Below are 21782 nucleotides of genomic sequence, written 5' to 3'. Positions count from 1 at the left end.
CCACCAGAAAGCAGCCCAGTTCTCCTCAGGAAGGTCCCCCTACCTGCTGTGCATTTACTCTGTTACATAAGTGCAAATATGAAGTTCTTCACTTGAGTATCCTTACAGTATAAAACATTTACTGTTTTAAAAATACTATACAGTGTTATAGACTAAACCAGTGGTTCCCAGCCTGGGGATCAGGACCCCCATAATAAATCCCAGGGGTAAAAAAAAATAAAGAAATAATGATGGACTGCATAGGACAGAATCAAAAATGTATTTTCTAAAACATTACATTAAATATTTATTACTTCCACCTCTTCAGGCCTTTAAAATCCTCCAAATGACATCATCTGAAAAGGAAAAGTGCCTCATTTGAACTACACGTAGGAAACAATCTCTGCCTGGCAGAGTCACTTAAACATCTAAGGGGTCACAGATAGCTAGTAGTTATGTCAAGGCACCAGAAAGACTGGAAACTAGTCAAAGTATATGACGCAGTGTGCGTCAATAATCCAACGACACATAAAGAATGTAAATTCTACAAATAAGGTAAAATAACATCTTGCTGCCAAGATGACTGATATGGCTGTAGGCACTTTAACAGTCAGCAACCAATCAGTTAATAACTTCTTAACTGATCAACAAGTTTGTCCAAAATAAGCACTTGGACTTACTCATTTTGTTTGTATTTAGATATAAAACTCTAACCTTAAAGTTGAACTAATACATTTTCAGCCACTAGGGGGCAACAGGAAAAACTCCAATACAAACTGGTTGCGCAGACTGATTGTATTTTTATCTATAGGTGAATGATATTGAAAGATGAACCCAGCGAAGAGCCAAGGTTGAATTTTACTTTGCAAACATAAACTGTGTGTGTGTATGTGTATGTGTATGTGTGTTTCCATGCATGTTTGTAATTTGTCTCTGCTTGACGAGCATCACCTGCTCACCAGTGAATAAATCCTGTTATCCTGAATCTGCATAGCAACTGCACGCTTGCGTTTCTCTCTTGTTATCAAATTAATCATATTGGTGAGTCTATTTCATGGCAGATATTTTGACATATCATGGAAATAACTGCAAAGTAATGAATGAAATTTATATAATCTTATTATTTATAGAAATGTCTGTTTTCAAGAGGAAAACGCAGACTGCAAAAGACTTTAACAAATAAGGATTTTTGGTTGATCCGTACTAATCCTGAGGAGATTAAACACACTGACTGGTCTCCACAGGGATGTGACTTTGGTATTTGGGTCATTATGAACATTTTAAACCACTGCATAATCACACATGAAACAAAACAGTACATGCTTTACTTCCTACTTCCTAATGATGCAAACATTTTATAGGCAGTCAAGTTGGATCTAAGTTGTTTCCTGTCAACACCAATCTGATGAAATGATAAAAAAAAAACTATATTGTAAGAGTTCATGTGATAGCATTTAGACAGCAGAACACTTCTGGCTTCACATTTGCATGGCAAATCATGCATAGCTGCTAGTTATTCTGCTTCATAAGAGATACACACACACATACACAACACGCAGCAGGAAAGCCGGGTGAAAGTACAGAGCTGCTGAAAGCCTAATCAGTGTTTAATTTCACCCTGCACAAGCTTGAGGTTTGGTTGTAGACCCAGAGTGGTGTGTGAGGGGGCGAGTCCACACATGAAGGTGTTGAAGTGTTCCTGATGCTGACAGGAAACAGAAAAGGGAGGCGTGTGGCAAAGTGAGTGCGAGACCAGATCTCCCAAGCTGTAATCACATGTGGGTTCAGCCGACCATAATGACCGCTTCAGCTGAAATATTTGTCTCGGGTCAGGTGAAGAAAGAGTTAAGTGACTCCATCTTTGCTCGCCTGGCTCTGGAGGGTTGGTCTGACTCTTTGATGTGCTGTTACAGCCAATGATTTAGGATTAAGGTTGTCTCTGGGTTTTGTTGTGTTTAACTGTTGTTTATGCACACTTACACACAGTTGGTGTTCTCTCTGAGTGTATATTTTCTGATTCCTTCCTACCCAAACACACAGTGCACTTAAACAATATGTATTTAGGGCAGAGATTTTGTCACCATAAAGTCATGAATAGTCCGGAGACAGAGAATGTACAATCTGAACATTTGAGTGCTATAGTTCATTCTCAGGTTTCACAAAACATGTAATGATTTTAACCACAGATGAAAATGTAGCTGTATATATGGGCAGAAGATAACATAATATATAACAAATATTTATATACTCAAAAGCCTATGAGGAACAAAACAAACAAACACAGAGGGAGCAACTCTTCACTGGCATTTTGCAATCAAATGAAACCATTATTTCAAATAATTTATTTGAATTACATTGACATTTCAAAGGGTAAGTCTGGTGATCCTTTGTCTTACTGTGAACAAATCGACTGAACAGACCAAAACCAACAATGAATTTACCCCACTATCAAACACCTGTCCAGCCAAAACAACACTGGGATCTAAAAAATCCAAAACTTCCCAGTTCAAATGGAACAATCTGTGATCCTGAAATGTCAGCAGCCTAGTAGCATCGTGGGTGAGGTTACTGCCGTGTTTTGACAAGGATGAAGAACGTGTAGAGCAATAAAGATGGTATCTCTATTTCTGCCGCATCGCTTTTTAGCAGATTCACATCCATCATGAGTCTCATAATGTTACAGGAGTACAATGAGAAATCTGTTCTCTTCTAAAAGAATATCAATTACAAAAAGAGCCTTTCTGTTGCTCTGGGTGGCTGGTTCCTTCTTATGATGGACACAGGCATTGCAGTTTATTTTTAGTCAGTCTCACATACACCTCAGTACTGCAACAAATGTGTATTACTCCAACTCTGACAACAGTCCCCACCAAATTCACTTCATTCCCTTTTGTTTGAGATGGTTGCCAACACCGCAAGTGTTATAGTGTTTAAAAAATGAAACCATATTGATAACTATATATATTCTGACATGTATTTAAAAAGAAATGTCTTTAAGAAGAATCAACTTTTATCAACTTTTATTGGCAATATATATATATTTTTACACACATGCAACACCCGGCAAATTACATGCAGTGAAACACACACAGGAGCAGTGGGCAGCATCAAGCGCCCGGGGAGCATATTGCGGGGGTTAAGTGCCTTGCTCAAGGGCACATCAGCCGGCTAATGAAGGGGGTGGGGGGGTGCATTTTATCGCATTAATCACTCCACCACACCCAAATTTTTCCTGCCCGTCCGGTGGGGGAATCGAACCGGTGACCCTCCGATCACAAGCCGCTTCTCTAAGTACAAATAAATGGGTTTTGGTCTTAGTGCAACAGGACAGGATTGGGAAGTTATATTCAGGCAGACTAATGCATTGTTGGTTGGTAATTGCATTTGTTTTGGTTTTGGTTTTATCAATAAGAAAAACATACTTTTAGCTGACTCACAGTGAGCAGGTCACTGATTGCTGGCAGCTGATTGCTGTTGGTGCTGAGTTTGTGTGTCCTTGCAGTTACATTACTGTTTGATAGCTTCACTGCAGGTCCAGATACTGTGGCAGAACGTCGTTCCAGAACTGCTGAGAGTCCTCTGGTTTCTTCTGTCCCGCAGGCGCCTGCTTCCTCCTTGGTGCTGGTTTGGGTGTTTCTTTCTGTTCTTTGTCTTTTCTGCCTGAAGGAGAAACATCAGGAGGCAACTTCTGTCTGTCTGATTTTTTTGTATTTGTTGATTTGATCCTTTGCTCCACTTCTTCCTCTTCCTCATTTCCTTCTTCTTCTTCCTCACCTTCTTCTTCATCATCCACTTTTGTGTTTGCTTCATTTTCTTTCACATTTTCCTCTTCTTCAATTTCCTCAGAATCATTGCCTTTCTCTCCAATAGTTCGCGTCTCTTTTTGTTTTGTTTCTTCTCTCTTACTTATAGTTTTTGTCTCTGATTTTGTTTCATTCTCCTCTTCCTCTCCCTCATCCTCAGCTTCTCCCTCATCCTCTTCTTCATCTGCAGTCTCATTCTCATCTTTTCCCTCATCCTCTTCCTCCTCTACAGTCTCATCCTCAGCTTCTCTTTCATCCTCTTCCTCCTCTGCAGTCTCATCCTCAGCTTCTCCCTCATCCTCTTCCTCCTCTGCAGTCTCATCCTCATCTTCTCCCTCATCCTCTTCCTCCTCTGCAGTCTCATCCTCAGCTTCTCCCTCATCCTCTTCCTCCTCTGCAGTCTCATCCTCAGCTTCTCCCTCATCCTCTTCCTCCTCTGCAGTCTCATTCTCAGCTTCTCCTACACCCTCTTCTTCCTCATCAGGATTTTCTTCTTCCTCTACAGTCTCATCCTCAGCTTCTCCCTCACCCTCTTCTTCCTCATCAGGATTTTCTTCTTCCTCTACAGTCTCATCCTCAGCTTCTCCCTCATCAGCATTTTCTTCTTCCGCTATAGTCTCATCCTCAGCTTCTCCCTCATCCTCTTCTTCCTCATCAGGATTTTCTTCTTCCTCTACAGTCTCATCCTCAGCTTCTCCCTCATCCTCTTCTTCCTCATCAGGATTTTCTTCTTCCTCTACAGTCTCATCCTCAGCTTCGCCCTCATCTAAAGTTTCTTCTTCCTCACCTTCTTTTTCCTCTTCCTCCTCTGTAACCTCTTCTTTACCTTCTTCCTCACTCTCTTCATCTTCTTCTGCATCCGCTTCCTCACCAGGATTTTCTTCCTCCTCTGCAGTATCATCCTCAGCTTCAGTGCCAGATGCTTCTTCCTCACCCCCTTCTTCCTCCTCACTCTCTGTATCGCTCTTTTCATCTTGCTCATCCTCCTCTTTATCAGCCTCACTGTCTTCCTCTTCCTCCTCATTATTTTCAAAACTCACTTCATCCTCTTTCTCATCTTCTTCCTCTTCACTCTTATGTGTTTCTTCGTCTTCCTCAGAGTCTTTCTCCTCATCCTCACTTTCAGTGGAATCATGATCATCTTTTTGTTCCTCAGTGTCACCTTCTTCCTCCGTGTTAACCTCATTTTCTTCTTCTTCTTCTCCTTCAGAATCAGACTGTGCAGTATCACTTCCCTCTCCATCCTCCTCCTGTTCTGACTCCTTGCTCTTGGTGCCAGCACTCCCTGATTCTTCACTACTTTCATCTTCATCTTCACTCATCTCACTCTCCTCCTCTTCTTTATTCTCTTCATCACTAGAGTCTTCACTTTCACTTTCCTCCCCTGCAGTTTCACTTACCTCAGATCCTCTTTCACTTGTTTCCTCACTGCTGTCTTCTTCCTCCTTTTCAGCCTCTGTGACATCACTACTCTCACTTCCCCCCTCTTCCTCCTCACTGCTGGAGCCTGTTTTCTCCTCACCATCTTTCTCTGCAGTTTCCGCATCTTGCTCTTCCTCACCCTCCCCAGAAATAGTCTCATTCTCCTCTTCTGTGTTATCGCTGCTTTCACTTTCCTCCTGCTCCTCTTCTTCTTCATCTGCCATATCGCTTCCGCTCCTTCCCTCTTCACCTTCGATATGTGTGTCTGTTCCCTCGTTATCCTCATCCTCTTCAGGTTTGTAGGTTTTCTCATCATCTTGCCAGGATGTTTCCATATCTGAGTCACTGTTCTTCACCTCTGTCTGTGAATTGTCTTTACCATTGATCTCCTCGGACAGGTCACTTTTCACATGTGACTGATGGTTAGTGGTATCTTTACTTTGTTTGTCTGTATTCCCTGACAGGACACTCACCTGAACATCTTTTCTTTCCTCTGGTGGATTTGATGCTTCTGTTGAAGAAAAATGTGACAATGATGAGGAAAAGGAAGGCTGCATAATTGCACTCTGCTTTGTAAACTGTTTCACTTGGCTTGTTGTTTTAGGCGGTGTTGAGGTGACGGTGTCACTGTCAGACTGGAAACGGCTTAAGCTTGTCACGGCCTCACTGAGGACCTCCATAGATGCTCCTGCTATCCCAGCAGCAGGAAGAAGAGGGGCTGCAGTACTGAGAATTTCCCCCCATCTGAGCTTTTCTTCAGTCAGGCCCTGAACATCCTCTCTGTTTCTCTCAGAAACAAGTATATCCCTATCAATAGTTTCAGGGCCTTGCAGGGATTTGGCACCACTGACGGAAACCATCTCTGTTCTCTTAGGGCTTTGTGAGGAAATGGGATTACACACCACTTCACTAGGTGTATCCTGCTGTGATAATAGCGGGCTGGAAGATTCAGTCTGCTTACTCCTCGGCTTAGCGTCTCCATCAGATTCTCCTTTAACTCCGACTTGCTCTCCTTCTCCACCTGGCTTTGTCTTTGCCTTCAGTTTAGATTCTTTTGACTTCTTTTTGTCCTTTGCACCACAGCTGTCAACACCAGGCATCTGCTGCTTGTCTGCACTTTCACCTTTCATTTTCTGAGCTGCATTCTTGGCAAACTTTAACTCATTTTCAACAACTTTTCCTTTGTTTTTACCTTTAACTGGGATGTTTTGTGCATGTTTAATTTGATTTTGAACCGGTGTGGATGTGACCTTTTGTGGTTTGCCTTTAACTCTCACAGGTGTAGATTTCACACTTAGGGATTTCTTAGTATCAACTTGAGCAGGTGTGGTTTCTTTTTTCATGGGTGGTGATTTTACATTCAGTGCTTTACTCTGACCTTTTTGCAATGCGGATTTAACCTTGTGCACATCCTTTGTTGAAGTTGATTTAACTTGCTTTGTCTCCTGTTGCATCTCCACTTCAACAGGTTTGAGGTTGGGGTTATCTGTATGATCCTTTGCAATATTTTCTAAGGATGTCGGAATTCTCTGGACAGATATACTGGTTGTTTCATTTCTTTTACTGACCATAATAACAGGAGATGTCTCGGCCAAAGATGATGTATTTTTCTCTGTGTTTGGTGTTCTTATCAAATCTTTCTCAAAACCACTGCCTCTCATAACCTCCTTGTTTATATTACTGTCTTTCAAATTTCTATTTCTTCTGGCACTTTCCTTCATGTCGGTCAGTTTCTGCCGCGCTTCAGTCAATGTCTTTTGGATAGTTTGTGGAGTTTTGTGGCTCAATTTGGATAGCTTGCTTATATTTTGTGGTAAGTTGAGATGGGAGGGTTCCATTTGAGCTTGTCTGTCTTCATGGGTTTTGATCTTACTGGTTGGCCTGGTAACATTCTCTTTGCCTTTAGATGTGACTCTGGAGTTTTTCAGACCCTTTGAGCTCTTCAGTAGAGGCACTTCTTTCCTCAAGGGGCTGGAGTCTTTCAGGAGCTCTGTGGGTAAGGCCTTATGAGAATATTGGTCTGCCTTCTCATTAGACTCTGCCTCTTTTCTTCTTAGAGTTCGGGCTTTTTTAGTTCCCTACAGTAAAAGACAGAGAAAAATACAGATTTATTCTAATGCAAAAATGAAAATGAAACAGGCAGAGAAAGGTCACATAACCAACAACACTGTGTTAGAAATAAGGAAAGCAGTACAAGCACAGCAGCAGAACTGCAACCACTGTGACTGCACATCTGCTTGTGACATTTGATGCTTTATGTAATGCCCCTTGCTGCCAAATGTATGTCATCTCATTTAGAAAAGTAAAGAAAACTTGACAGAGAAAACATGAAATCCTGATTCAGTTCATGAAATTCTTATTCAGAGATAAACAGATGGCGGTTAATTGGGGGTCAAGGAGGTGTGATGTGGAAACAGACTTATTTAATTAGTGTCCATATGTAATTTCAGTAACTCTTTCTTTAGAACACGCCAACATGATCCACTTCACATACCATCATGATTAAGATACAGTCACACATCAAAGCCCACACATTTGTGAGCACACATGAAGAGTGGTAGAAAATAAGTTGCACTTTATTTGAGTATTTCATACTTTCTACTTCACTACATTTTTCTGTCACATGAAATGCTCAGTTAAGATTTTACTTTCAAGACATAAGAACAGTTGTGTTATGTAAAATATAAATAAATTATTAATAATTCTTATTGAGTAATTTCAGTCCCTACCTTTTTAAAGTCAGAATCTGCAAATTCAAATACCAATGACATTGTTCAAGTATCCTAAAATTTATTTTTCTTAATTATTGTATATCAATCTGTTTCATCTGTGTTTTTTAAGCTACAGAAAATCCTTTCCTTTCAATTTTTTTGAACAAGTGGATTTTAATTAAAAACCAAAATATGCTCATTGTGACAATTTTTTTTAAACTAGTTTTGTGCAGAATCAAACATAAGTATTTTTATAGTGTGGTATTAGTACTTGTACTTATATAAAGGCGCTGAACACTTCTTTCATCACTGCACATGAAAAGTCCAAGTCCATTTAACATTACTACTGAGACAGGAAGGGGTTACTGAGCACCACTTGCTGCATGCTGACACATAACAACGCAGGAGACTCCTTCACAGCTTGCTTCATCGCTGGCTGTGGAAACACTGATGAGATGTGGCAAGATTCCTGCCAACTTTTCCAAAGTATTATATATATGTATCTGTGTGTGTTTGTGTATCTGAGGCTGTTGGAGCCCAAGCACACTTTTGATTGGCAGAAGCAACCATAATCTCTGAATTTGCTTTGAGGAAAAAGAAAAAGAGAAGAATGCAAAAAAAATAGGAGATAACAAACACATATGTGCTTGAAAAAACACAGGCACACTCAGACACACATATACAGCATGTACACTGAGCTATGCACATTTCCTGGAAAAGCCAGTGAGTGCTGAACGTTGCTGCTTCCTGTCCTGGAGCACACATAATTTAGCCCACACAGCTAAGACGCCTGAAGAGGAAAATAATGCTCAACTGACTCTGTGTTTATGATATGTCTATACTTAATCAAAGTCAAACAACTGCACAAGGAGCCATTAAAAGTCACTTCTCTCACCATATTTGGCCATGAGTCAGAGTCAACTTTTTTCTCAGAAATATTCTCCTCCACATCTTCTATGAGAATTTGTGTGTGAGCAGTTTCTCCCTCTGAAAAAAAGGACAATGACCAGGTTACTCAGCTACACAATTGTGTGTAAAAGAGACATTCAAGCAGGTTGTCCAAAATGTATGCAGAAAATACCTTTTTGTGGTAAAGCAGGATGCTCTTCCTCACTGGGCTGTTTATGAGAAACATCACTGGAGGGTCTGGTTGGGCTACAGGGTTCTTCAGGTAGCAAAGGAGATGACAGTTTTTCAATTAAGGCCTTGGTTTTATGTTTCACTGCAGACTTTGATGTCACTAAGGGAGAAGGAAACTCTTTTGATTTAGACTTAGAGGAAGCAGCAGTAGAGGATTTAAAATGAAATGTGCTTAATGACTGAGAATGTGGGCTCGATGGCTGAGAAGACTGCACTGGACTCTGAGGGGATTTAGACAGAGATCTGGAGGAGAGTGGTGGGCTTGGTGTAACCCGTGATTGTAGTTTGGGGGATGATGAAGGGGTACAAATGTCCTTTGAAAGCATTTTAGGAGTGGGGATATTTCTGGATGTTTGCCAGGAGGTGTTGAGGAAGCCAGAATTTAGACGTGGGAGGTTCTGAAACATCTCTCCAAAAAGCTCCCCAGGGCTTCCCTGAAAGTCGAGAGAGGAAAAACAGCAAAAACATTACAGAGTGAGAGGTCTTAACCACATCAACGGAGCTCCCCCAACCAGTTAGCTGGTGCCACTACAACAAAACTACAATTTGGCGTAACAGTGCCCCCAACTGGTGTTAGACAGTAATTACAATTAAAAGCTGAAAAAAAATCTTTTCTGCAGGGTTCATTAAGTTAAATTTTAAGACCTTTAGTATCACATTGAATATAATATAACACTCGTTTCCCAGAAATCCTGGTCAAAGTATGACATTGGATGGAAAACAGCTGAAACGAAACTGGTTTCATTTGAAAAATGAATAGCAAGGTGTAGGTCCTTACTTTTTCTCTGTGGCGGGTTCGAGCAGAGGGGGCCGACAATGGGATTAGTCGATTAGGATCCATCGAAGTGTCCATCAGATGAACTTCTGTGTAACTTAATTCCAGAAAGTTTTCTGTGATTGTGACATCCTTCTCTGGCACCACTCCTTTGCTCTCTGGTGGTCTGGGTGCAGCCAGTACCAGCATGTGGTTACCACCGCAGGACACCTAAACATAAGAAAATAACAAGGACTCAGTATAGTTTATTACCATGTTCTGTGTATTTCCTTCACTTTACACTCATTTACTTACAGACATACAGAATATGCCACTTGGGAGGCAGACTGCACTTATGTAGCATCTCAAGCCAAAGAGTTTGGCGGTTTCATGTTTGGCTGGAGGACATTTTTGTCCACAAGCTAGTGTTGATACAAGTACCCTTTAACTGATGATTGACATGCTCCACCACCCTGAGCTCTTTTCATGACATGCACTTACTAACTGAACATTGTACTTGAGAAAACGTGTGCAGAGTGTCGGGCTGAACTGGTTGATGAAGTTCTCCTCCCCTAAGCCCAGTTTTCCGTGACGTCCATCACCAAACGTGCAGAGAAGCCCACTGTCTGTGGAGGAGGGAGACAAATCTGAACGTACATCAGCATCCACAGATGTTTTTGCAACTAATTAGACAGCCTTGTGCAAGGAGAGAAAATGTTTTTCTATGACTTTTGTGAGATGGAAATAAACATTTAAATTAGATGATCAGAAACACACATGGGCAATCACAAAGGTTAACAGGTGGTACTGTTTTTAAAAGCTATGACTAGAATGAGCTTAAAAGATTGCTTACTTGTGACCACGGCAGTGTGGTTCTCTCCACAGGTGATATGTTTGATGCTACCACTGCAAAAGTGCTCCAGTGGTTTTGGCAAATCAGCTTGGAACAGAAATGTCCCATGGCCCAGCTGACCATACTGACCCCTGCCAAATGTGTACACGCTCTCCTCTGGCACAGCAAAACAAAAGCAAGGAATCAGACTGCTTTGATTAACAGCACTTCACTCTTCAACATTTATCTGATTGCTTGAGTTACTTTGTAGTTTAACATTTAACACTTCAAAAAAAAAATCTTCATCTTACCATGTAATTAGCGTCTATTATTGGGGTCTAAATTCTTGTTTTTTTAGAATAAGAGAAGAAATCTCAAAGAGCTACATGGTGAAATGTTTGTATGTAAAAACAAATAGCTTTGAACTGCTAACATACTTGTGAGTGCCACAGTGTGTTCCCCTCCACAGGACACCTGGGTGACATGACCCAGAATCCCTTGCACCCGCTGAGGAACTCTGTGATTGGCCAACTGCTCCACCTGGAGGCCAAGCCTTCCATTTGCAGTCTCACCAAACGTGTAGAGATCTCCATCCACTAAAAACAAAGCCAGCACAATGTTCTCAGCATGATACAAGACTTTAAACTCAAACTGAGTGACAGTGGGTTCGTTCGTTTGGACTGCGTTGTACCTGTGACAAAGGCTGAGTGCTGGTACCCACAGGAGACCCACATCACTGCTTCCCCAACATTCACCTCTCTGGGCTCTGCTGCAAATCCCTCGTCCCCTACACCTATTTGACCCACAGAGTTGTCTCCCCACATGAAGAGCCTCCCATCGTCTACTTACACAGAAGGTGTAGAAAATCAAACATCACCGCAGCATGTAAACACACACACACTGTTAAGACCTCAGCCAAAAGATACACTTTTTTACTTTATAGCATTATTAGATGTCTTTGTTGGAACCTGTTAAGGCAGCTGAGGTGTTGCATCCTGCAGAGAGCATTTTAACCGGTGTATGTCCACAGAAGGGCTGCAGCAGGCGAAAAGATGCAGTGTTGTTGCAGTGACCCAGACCGAGCTGCCCCTCTCGGTTACTGCCAACGCTATACACACTACCTCGCCCTAGAAATATACAAAACCTAAATTAAACACAGGAACAACCAATTCTGGGCACCTCTGTTCTGTCATATAAAATTATTTGTGTCATCATCTTACATGTGCAGACGATTGTGTGATCTCTCCCACAAGCTACAAGCTTCACCTTCTCAGACTTTAAGGCTGAAATGGAAACAGAAAACAATCAGAGCTATTAACGCCTCCTCAGACGCAACATCATGCCTCCTTGGATATATTTACATTACAGCTGACACAATTAGTTGATTAAGTGATTGGCCATAGCATTGATCAGCAACTTTTTTTTTGATAATCTATTTAATGTTTAACTATTTTTTTAAGCAAGGACATCCAACATTCGCTGGTTTCATCTTCCCAGTTATGAGGATGTTCTGCTCTTCTTCATCTTATTTGATAGCAAACTGGATATTTCTAGGTTTTTGACAGTTGGTATACTAAACAAAAACAAAAATTCTCATTAGTTGCAGCTATAGTGTAAAGTACCTTACCTTTCACAGAGGCAGGTTTGTCGGCAGCAGGCATAACCCCAAGCCCCAGCTGGCCCCAAGTATTACCACCAAACATGAGCAGCCTGCCATTTTCTGCACAATTAAGAGTCATTACAGAGATGGAAGTTGGATTAAACTGGAAAAAAAATAGACAAATATTTATAGCAGAGCGCATTTGCATTAAAATATGTATAGACTGTGTGCACCTGTGATGACAGCTGTGTGCTCTCCGCCACAAGAAACGCTCAATGGCTGGTCATTCTTCAGCCAGAATTTACTAGGCACGTTGTCACCAAAACTGCTCTTTCCAAACGTGAAGATGGCTCCTGTTTCTGAGGACAAATTAGTGATTCGTCTTTAGGCTCTCTTGTCTTAAAGGCAACATAAACGTAATTCTTCTGAAACTTAACACCGGATAAATCCTGACCCAACCTGCTGTCACATCTCAGGCGATTTAGGTAGCAGCCTGACAGAAATAGCAACAACACACACACAAGTGCGGGCTGGCTTGACCGCAGTCATGTTACAGTATGAAGAAACCGGTAGTGGAGCGTGCAGGTAACCAGTTAGGTACAAACCTAAATGTTGTAGGCTGCATACTGTCATGTGATGAAATTACTACTCTCACCGGGTATGTCGACATCTTTCTGTCCCGTCATGTTCACTGCCGTCCCCCCTCCGCACTTCCTTCTCTTCACCGTGTAGCTCGGTGATGACTGACAGGTAGATCAAGGTAATGTCAGGAAGGGGCAGGAGCAGCCTAGTTAACCAGCTGTCCTTGGCTAACCAGATAAACGTTTAGTTAGCTGACGAACGTTGACACGTTTCTTCTAAATGTATTTGTTGTATTCGTTGCGTGATGCCGCGATTACTTTATAATGGCAGAAGAGAGAACAAAATGTATTTTTAAAGTTTTGAAAAGGTTTCTTGTAGCGTCCCTTTCATACCCTGTCCGTTATTTGGCCACGCCGTTACGCAAACCGTAGGGATAAAAATATATATATATGTTATTACTTTTTTATCTATTACTTAGCAGCAGCCACGCCACAATGTTTTCAATGCCTCCATATAGGAGACACTATGGTAATAGAGCGTTCTAATCGATTTCACAATAAAACCAGTGTCCGGGCAAATAGGCGAAGTTACATTCATTCATTCATTAAAACAATTTATTTTTCAGCCAATCACTTAATAATACATGGTCACATGAATATAATAAATAAATTAATGAACGAATAAATAAATCAAAATAAATAAAATGTAAACAAGATGAATATAATTAGTAAATATAACATCAAATTTGTTCCCTGAAATCAGAGAGCTATTTCAAGGAAACTTCCCGTTGCCACCGACCAATTTCACTTCAGGATGACAGCAGCCCACCCCAGAGTGTCACACAATAACTTACAGGAAATTCTGATGTAGCATTTCAAAATACAGGTCGTCCAAAATCAGTGAGAGTGGAAAAGTCTGAGGGAATATTGGTGGCTAACATTCATCACCCCGCTTAACACAGTTGACTTCTGTGTAATCAGGAAAACGCTTTTTAAAGCTATAAACCACTGCTGGATAACATTTAATAATATGACATATATGACAATATGTCATGGCATAAAAGACAGCCCTCACACAACAGACACGGTTTTTAAACGTCAGTGCGGTATTGAGAAAGCCACGCCCCCTTTTTCCTGCGCGGTGATGATGTCACTGAGAGTCAACGCCGCCGGTTGGTTGTTGCTCTGGTTGCATGTCGCGTGCTGCAGGCGGTGAATGAAATTTGCTTTCTCTCACATGAAATATTCACACTGCATCACTTTCCCGTTATATTTCTCGTTATATTATATGCTGCAATGCCGACTAAGTTGTTATCTGTAAACAGTACAGTTTTCAAATGGTTGAAAACTGTCCAGAAGAGTTGGCCACGAGGGTTTAGGTGAGGCACCCCAAATAACTTTATTTCAGTCTTTTGTCAGTCATGCTAATACTTTGTTATCGCAAGGAATAAGGTTAACAGTTATATGTGTTGTGCCTTGGTCTGCTACTGTTTCAGCGTCGGGGCTGCTTCCCTTGGTTCAGTGAATCTGAAGGGTCGCAGCTGTCTCACTCTGAAAGATTTCAGCTCAGATGAAATCAAGAGGCTGTTGTGGGTGTCAGAGGATTTAAAACATCGGATCAAGCGTGAAAAACAGGTAGTTAACATTAGCTAACCGATGTTAATTGTTAAGTGTCTCATAGTGGGTCGTTCAAGAAAGCTAACTGTGATGTCTTTTTCAGTATGTTCCTCTTCTGCAAGGAAAGTCCATCGCCATGATATTTGAGAAGAGGAGCACCAGAACAAGAATGTCCACTGAAACAGGTGTCCGTTCTGTAAAATAAGCATTTCCATTGGTGTGTGCCGTGTGCTTCAGCAGAACATTTCCATGCGTGGCAGACTACTGAAGTTGGGCCTATCCTATAAAAGCGTCTGGCATCTTTCAAATGTCAGATTTCCACTAGAAATTACCTTCACTTTTCACTACATTTCCATCTAACAGAGTGGTAACATCTCATGCACTTAGCGGCGCAGATACTTTTCATCAGTGTGCTCAACAGTGTAAAAGTCATTGTCAGCGTGGACACAAAGGATTTGCTGAAAGGCAGCTTTCAGTGCATCCGTGGAACAAAACAGTGTGTGGCGGCTGAACTTTTCCCCTGTACTGGCCACCCCTTCAACACTTACATGAGGTTCATAACTGTTTTTTAAAGCACTAGAAAAACTGAAGTTGCCTTAATATCATTCCAGGTTTTGCTTTACTGGGTGGCCAGCCCTGTTTCCTCACCTCCCAGGACATTCACCTTGGAGTGAATGAGACTTCAACTGACACAGCTAGGTGAGTCTTATAATTATGCTTTTACTTTCTTAAAATGAATAATAAAAATGAAGCCGAATGTCAGTCAATTGTGCCCCTTTTTATCTGTTTAAATCTTTACTAGCAAGGTATTTTTTGTGTAACTCTGTATCCGTATGTTGTAATACTGGTGAGTTTTCATGGTAGTCATAGTCGTCTCCTTCCATCCTCTGATTCCTTTATTGAAGGGAGAGATCGGTGTGTGGGCCAGTATATGAACCACAGCCACTCTATAATCTCTAAATCTTTATCACAGGGTTCTTTCAGGACTCTGTGATATTGTCTTGGCCCGAGTGTACAGCCACTCAACACTGGAGGAGCTGGATAAGGAGGCCTCCATCCCCATCATTAACGGACTGTCTGACCTCTACCACCCAATTCAGATTCTGGCTGACTTCCTCACCTTACGGGTGCTGCAACACCTCAATATACTACAATTTTCCTCCAGTAAATGATAATGTTAGCGTTTTCTAAATTACTATCATTCTCATCCAGGAGCATTATGGGTCTCTTAGTGGTCTAACGGTGAGCTGGATTGGAGATGGAAACAACGTCCTCCACTCCTACATGATGACTGCAGCCAAACTGGGAGTTCATCTTAAGATCGCAACACCAAAGGTTTGGCTCTCTTTATGTGATCATTTACATTTGATGTGTCCTTTAGTGCACCCTTCTTTCTAGTTTCTTGTTTTGTAGTTTGCAGGTAGAGATGCACACAATCAGTATTAAACGTCCAAACTGTCCAGCTGCTTCCTGTGAGAAGAGCTGCTTGGGAAACAAAAAAACTTGTGGTTAACTGAATTTTAATTTACAGGGGTATGAGCCAGAGAGGAGTGTTACTGAAGAGGCACAAAGACTCTCCAAAGAGGTGAGGTATTCTTCAGGTGTCATTTTCATAAACAGATCTCTTCTAAACTGACTCCTTATCGATTCATAACAATGCACGTCGCCTCAGCACGGGACCCACCTTGTTCTGACCTCTGACCCGATGGAAGCCGCCCACGGCAGCAATGTTTTGGTCACTGACACCTGGATCAGCATGGGACAGGAGGAGGAGAAGAAAAGGAGACTCAAAGACTTTAAAGGTTACCAAGTTACAATGCAGGTAAAAAAGACATTGTCTTAGTGTTGTATCAAGGCAAAATCTCCGACCCCAAATTTTTACTTTTTTTTTTTTTTTGGTCTTAAAAATCTTGAAAGGGTCACATTCAACATAGCAGCAGATTTTTTTTGGAAAGACTAGCAGTTGTTCTCAGTCAGTGGCTTGTTCCCAAATTGGACCCTTTGACAGCTGCACAAACTCCCTGATAGTAAATAAATGAGTTCAGAGTAAAACAGTTTCTCTGCCTTAAACATGCTTCTGCCTGTGGGGGTAGAATGTAACTTTCTGTAAATTATATGGTAAACTGGTCTAATACAAATGATAGGCTTCATCTGGCATATGAATCAGCAAGCTTTAAATAAACTCTTGCACATTATATGATTATAGATAATGTCTTTTCTGAGGGGAAAAAAACATTAATCAATTTGGTCAATAAAAATATCTCTTTATTTCTAGACAGCAAATGCTTGTACTGTCCCTCTGTGGAGATTTTGACAGAAACCAGCTCCCAAATGATTCAGTCAAGCATGATAGTGACTGTACACAGCCTCTCTTCTCCTTATGTTTTGGCCCACCATAGACAGGAAGTGTCGCCAAACCAGACTGGACCTTCCTGCATTGTCTCCCCCGGAAACAGGAGGAGGTGGATGACCAGGTATTCTACTCATCCCGCTCCCTTGTCTTCCCTGAGGCAGAGAATAGAAAATGGACAATCATGGTGAGTAACTCAACTGAACGCTGTTATTTAGTGTAGAGTTTTATACTAGGGTACTCTGTTTAATTTGATCCTCCATTTTCTATTTCAGGGTCTGATGGTTTCTCTCTTGACTGACTACTCTCCACAGATCCCCATGCCCAGGTTTTAATTTCAGGTCTTAGGGTGGACTTCTACTTGTGTCGTGGGATGTATGACAGTGGTTGTAATGACTGACACATACTTCAATGTCAGATTTCACCCACTGGTAGCACCATAACAACACTAAATGGATTACTCCAAAGTAACCGTGTTTACAGTGTTCAGGTCAGAGCATGGGTGGCATTGTTTGCCTTGCTGTTTACTTTCTACACTTACTGTGCTAGACAGTGAGCTCAAGATTTGCAGAAGAAATTTCAGTGCTAGACATGTTACTGAAAAGGAAAAGATTACTTAACATTTTTTCAGCTTGTTTAATGTTGTCTTGACTCCATAACTACCTCCAACAGCAGAAACTTGAAGGAGAACACCACGATCAGCCCAAGCTGAGCCAGTCACATTGCTTGCAGTCTTCACATGGCATTTTACATACCAGCATGTAGTTATATTTTTGAGGAAATGCACATTGGTTACTGTGCCTGAGACCCTTAATGCACAGGTATAAATCCAGCTTTACTGCCAAATGCTTTTTTAATGCCACACTCCTAAATCTTTTCATGTTTTAGGCTGTTTACAACAAATCTTATAAGATAAACTTTAAGTTACGGTAGACCATTTTCCCATACTATAAAGACCAACATTATTGAATTGGTACAGTATGAAAATCAATTTATAAACTGTTGATGTATGGTAGTGGTGATGTCTTAAAGCAAGTGAACACTGTGTTGTAAAATGAATTCCCCTTCCATATGGTCAAATCTGATTTTTATATCACCTTTATGTCTGAATGTATACAAATGTGCTTTTTATGCTGTGCTCTTATGTCGTCATGCTCCCCCAGTGCTTTGTGTTCCCCTAGAGCCTGATGATGAAACAAAACTGAGAGAATAAAATTATTGTTCACAAACTATTTATAAAGACATTACACTCTATCCTTAATGTTTTTCAAGAGTGCACAGTGGTCCAGTTTTTGTTGCACTGGAACATCAACTGTTTCAGAAATCCAGGGTTTAGCTGTAAATACACTTTCAGGTATTTACAGGTACTAATTTATTTATTTTGTGATCCCCTTATCTATACTTACTTTTGCTGAAGTAAATTGTATTCCAGTACTATCCCCACATCTGTTAAAACTCTGTTAAATAACTTTTGTGCGCGCCAATTTGATGAGTGCGCCATCTAATGGACAGGGTCGGTAACGCCCCCGTTCTCTGATTGGATAACGTAAGACAACGTGTTTGTGCGCGAAGCTTTGATCTACGTGGGTGGCCCAGCTGGATAAAAATGATGCTGCGTAGTGCCTCATTCATAAACACTACCAGGCTGTTATTGAAGAAACGTTTGTGTGTGCGTTGGCACAGTCTTTGTTAAAACAAATACAAACGCTCACACTAACTACGTCTTACAAATGAAGCAGAATAAAATGTACTTTCTTGGTTTTCAGCACATAGTGTCAGAATGATTAAAAAAGCGCATGACTTCGGAGAGACAACATAAGTTATAGACATTAACCACAGAGAAATGACATGAGGTGCTTCAGTGGTGACATGAAAACAAGGGGATTCTCATCGACGACCACCCACATGCTGAAGGAGTCTGCTAGGAGAAGGAGTTGAGGGAAGCTGAGGTGGGGGGAGGACGCCATTGCAGCCGCAGCTGGCCGTTTGTGATTCGGCTGGAAAGAGACAAACGTTACCAAACTTAATGTCGAGGAGCGTTCCGAGATTTTTCAGGCTCAGCCCACAGTTTCTGGCTTATGGTGTGAAAACGGACCTGTAGGATGGACGGTTTGTCTTTCAGGAAGAAAAAATGTCGAACCACAGCGCCGAACCAAAGCAGGTAAGGACGGATAGCTATGTTTCGGGGGGACAATGGGAGAAAGTTTTAGCTAACCCTGGCTAACTAACGGTAGTTGTTTGAGCTAAGTTAGCTGCTAGCGAACCGAAACTAGCGGTAGTCACAGTGCTGCATCCCCTTCACATTTTTACAGTTCGCATTTTGTCACTATTGAGCTGCACAGAAACCTCAAATGTCGCTAGCCTTTCGGTGAGATTTCGGTTTTATTACAATTTGGACTCTCTTAACTCTAAAGCCGTGGTGAGAGATGGCAACAAATCTCTGCTGCAAAATAATGGCCGTTTAAATTTTAGACTTTACACTTAGACGACTTTGCATGGCTAAAACTTTAACTCTGAACACAGGAGATTAATAGTGAGGATTTTAGCCTCTATGCTTTTGAGTTTGCTGTTATGTTAAAACTTGTAAGCAGCGAGGGTGATATGATGAAAGAAAAAATAAAGCCTGTGGTAGAAATAACAGTAGTATTCCGATCTCGCAATACAACAGTGTATGAATACTCAGCGTTAATGCTACTTCAAGTAAAGGTAAGTAACGCCGTGTTATCAGTCGCTGTCATTGTTATATTATTAGTGCTTATTAGACTGATGCACAAATGTGTAAGAAATATTTGAATTGTAGCCTGGTTGAGTTGGAGCTATGATTGATATTGATATTGATATGATTGATAAACTTATCATATACCTATGATAAGTTTGTGTATATAAAATGCTAAACTGCTAACTATTAACTACTGCTATCCGATTAATTTATTGGAGTAAAATGTACAGTGTTTTAGCGGAGTAGAAGTATGAAGTATCACAAAAGGGAAATACTCAAAACTGTGTGTTCAGTACAATTACTTGATGAAATGTATTTAATTACTTTCCGTCGCTGCTTAAAAGCCATGAGAGGACAGCAACTAAATGTATTGAGTGTGATGAGGATTGATAGTTGTGCATCTGGAGGTCGAAAGATGTAGCTTCAAAGACTATGTCAGTGCTTTTTCATGTTTTGGCACATTTATTTAAAATCACATTGGAGCAAAACTAACCATTTACACAGCCACTGATTTCACTTGATTTCCTTGCAGTATGACAGTCAAATTGCAGGCAGCTTGAGATGTGTAGTCTCAGTGTTTAACAAAGTTACACTGGATTTATGCAGTTTGGACATTTCAAATTAATCTGCCCCTCTTATACAGCAATAGAGCTGAAATGACAGAGCTGAATGACAATTTTGATCAGCAATTAATCATGTCATAGTTCAGTTGTCACAAAAAGATACCAAATAGTTTCTGATTTTAGCCTCTTAATTGTGAGCGTCTGCTGCTTTTCTGAGAAATTGAGACTTTTTTCACTATTCTCTGACAGTGTATAGACTGAATGATTACAAAAATAATGATCGTTAGTTACACCCCTAAACTACACTAGCACCCAACAATAATGTAACAGCTACAAACATTAATGTATAGCTTATGCTGTGATGGGTCACACAACTCAAGCAAGTTTCAAGTTCCCAGTAACTGATTATCTTTGTGTACAGAATTAATAGAAGATAATGTGTGCCTGGGATGGAGGGAAAAATAAATCTAAAAATTAGCATACCTTCAAAGGCAGAAATCCTAGTGTACGTGTCTTATAGTGAATGAGCTAAATGGTGTTAGCGTGGTGATCAGACTGTGCTGCTTTGTTTAAAATTACCTGTGATTTCTTTGTAGTATTTGTAACATAAGATTTCTAACCGCATCTTTCCCCTCCCAGTCTCCTACCATTCCTTCACCTTTCTGGTGGCCCAGTCATTCACAATGAACACCAGTAGAAACTGCACCACAGTGGGGAATGGTGAGGGTCTGGCTGCCCTGGAGTCAGTCTCCATCGTGACCATCACGCTCCTCGCCTGCCTGGGGAACTTCTTGATTGTGGCAACCCTTTATCGCAGGCCATATCTGCTCACACCCAGCAACAAGTTTGTGTTCAGCCTGACCCTGTCCAACCTGCTGCTGTCCATGCTGGTGCTGCCATTTGTGGCTGTGAGCTCAGTGAAGAGAGAATGGGTGTTTGGGGTGGTGTGGTGTAATTTCACTGCCCTGCTCTACCTGCTAATCAGCTCTGCCAGCATGCTCACCCTTGGAGCTATTGCCATAGACAGGTGAGTGCTGGATATCGATTATAGTCATGTGAAAAATGAAAATGAATGCTGTCTGTTTAAAACTGCACAACTTGTTTTTATTTGGCCACTTTGGAATAGTGCAACCAGCTACAAACAATCAACACACACATATATTATCACTCTATAAAGCTGATATGCTGTCATTTTTGGCCATCAGTTGCAATGGTTTATTTGCATATCACATACAAAGCAACTTTAGCATTCACTATGAGTAATGTTTCTGACCACCTGATAAAGTTCCAGTAGTCACTCTCTTTTGCTCTGTTTGTGCTCTCCACCTACTCCTGAGGGAAATATCTGTCTCTTTAGCTGCTTAATGCTCCACTGTGCTCACCAGCTAGTTGCTAACTATGTTTTTCTGCTGTTTTCATGCTGAGCAGACAGTGTACAGCTGATTTAGCAGCAGGTTTTCACTGAAAACAACTGAACTCTATGGCTGGAAACAAAGTTGATGAGAGCACTGAGTGTGAACTCAACATTAAAGCTTTGGGCTGTGAAACTCGAACAGTGTTAACTGAGGGGAACTTCAGAGTTGGAATACATATTGCACGTAACACAGAGTCTGTTGTTAATTGAGAACTAATGATTGACACAGCTTTAAATGCAAAAAAAAGCAATAATTGTCTATAGTTTTTAGTAAATGTTTGATGTATCTTTACTTCA

At 41.0% G+C, this 21782-nt stretch overlaps 3 protein-coding genes across 4 annotated transcripts in view; 2 read left to right on the top strand and 1 right to left on the bottom strand.

Annotated features, from left to right (window-relative positions):
- Positions 1–3142: 3142 nt before the first annotated feature.
- On the bottom strand, positions 3143–13355 carry rpgra (retinitis pigmentosa GTPase regulator a). Of its 2 annotated transcripts, none has more exons than XM_046404922.1 (13): positions 12897–13355; positions 12475–12600; positions 12269–12361; positions 11862–11924; positions 11610–11768; positions 11333–11485; positions 11079–11237; positions 10663–10818; positions 10311–10435; positions 9834–10040; positions 8997–9489; positions 8811–8902; positions 3143–7282 (listed from the first exon to the last, which is right to left on the bottom strand). In XM_046404922.1, exons 1-13 carry the CDS (start codon positions 12925–12927, stop codon positions 3503–3505), a joined length of 5637 nt encoding a protein of 1878 aa, XP_046260878.1. In that variant the 5' UTR covers positions 12928–13355; the 3' UTR covers positions 3143–3502. The 2 variants fall into 2 exon arrangements, with proteins under 2 accessions (XP_046260878.1, XP_046260879.1); XM_046404923.1 differs by having other exon boundaries at positions 11333–11482; positions 12897–13354.
- A 591-nt stretch (positions 13356–13946) lies between these two features.
- otc (ornithine transcarbamylase) lies at positions 13947–18021 on the top strand. The gene is made up of 10 exons (XM_046403788.1): positions 13947–14201; positions 14319–14457; positions 14543–14624; positions 15051–15138; positions 15413–15566; positions 15652–15774; positions 15971–16024; positions 16112–16261; positions 16839–16976; positions 17065–18021. The coding sequence occupies exons 1-10, from the start codon at positions 14119–14121 to the stop codon at positions 17122–17124; spliced, it is 1071 nt and encodes a 356-aa protein (XP_046259744.1). The 5' UTR covers positions 13947–14118; the 3' UTR covers positions 17125–18021.
- Positions 18022–18782: 761 nt separating this feature from the next.
- The window catches only part of gpr161a (G protein-coupled receptor 161a), an 8923-nt gene continuing 5923 nt past the window's right edge, over positions 18783–21782 (top strand). The window contains exons 1-2 of the mRNA XM_046403787.1: positions 18783–18950; positions 20711–21098. Coding sequence (XP_046259743.1) covers positions 20755–21098 — 344 coding nt within the window. The 5' untranslated portion in view covers positions 18783–18950; positions 20711–20754. The remainder of the gene's footprint in view (positions 18951–20710; positions 21099–21782) is intronic.

This window comes from Scatophagus argus, chromosome 11 (genome assembly GCF_020382885.2).
Source record: "Scatophagus argus isolate fScaArg1 chromosome 11, fScaArg1.pri, whole genome shotgun sequence".
NCBI classification, from domain to species: Eukaryota; Metazoa; Chordata; class Actinopteri; family Scatophagidae; genus Scatophagus; species Scatophagus argus.
This window is presented reverse-complemented; position numbering and strand designations above follow the sequence as displayed.

Coding starts and splice junctions, on each gene's coding strand:
- rpgra (XM_046404922.1), bottom strand. CDS start 12,927: ATGACGGGACAGAAAGATGTCGACATACCCG. Junction 12,362..12,474: donor GCACACAGCTGTCATCACAG/GTGCACACAGTC, acceptor TTAATTGTGCAG/AAAATGGCAGGCTGCTCATG. Junction 11,769..11,861: donor TCACACAATCGTCTGCACAT/GTAAGATGATGA, acceptor GTATATTTCTAG/GGCGAGGTAGTGTGTATAGC.
- otc (XM_046403788.1), top strand. CDS start 14,119: ATGCCGACTAAGTTGTTATCTGTAAACAGTACAGTTTTCAAATGGTTG. Junction 14,458..14,542: donor GGATCAAGCGTGAAAAACAG/GTAGTTAACATT, acceptor TGTCTTTTTCAG/TATGTTCCTCTTCTGCAAGG. Junction 15,567..15,651: donor CTGACTTCCTCACCTTACGG/GTGCTGCAACAC, acceptor ATTCTCATCCAG/GAGCATTATGGGTCTCTTAG.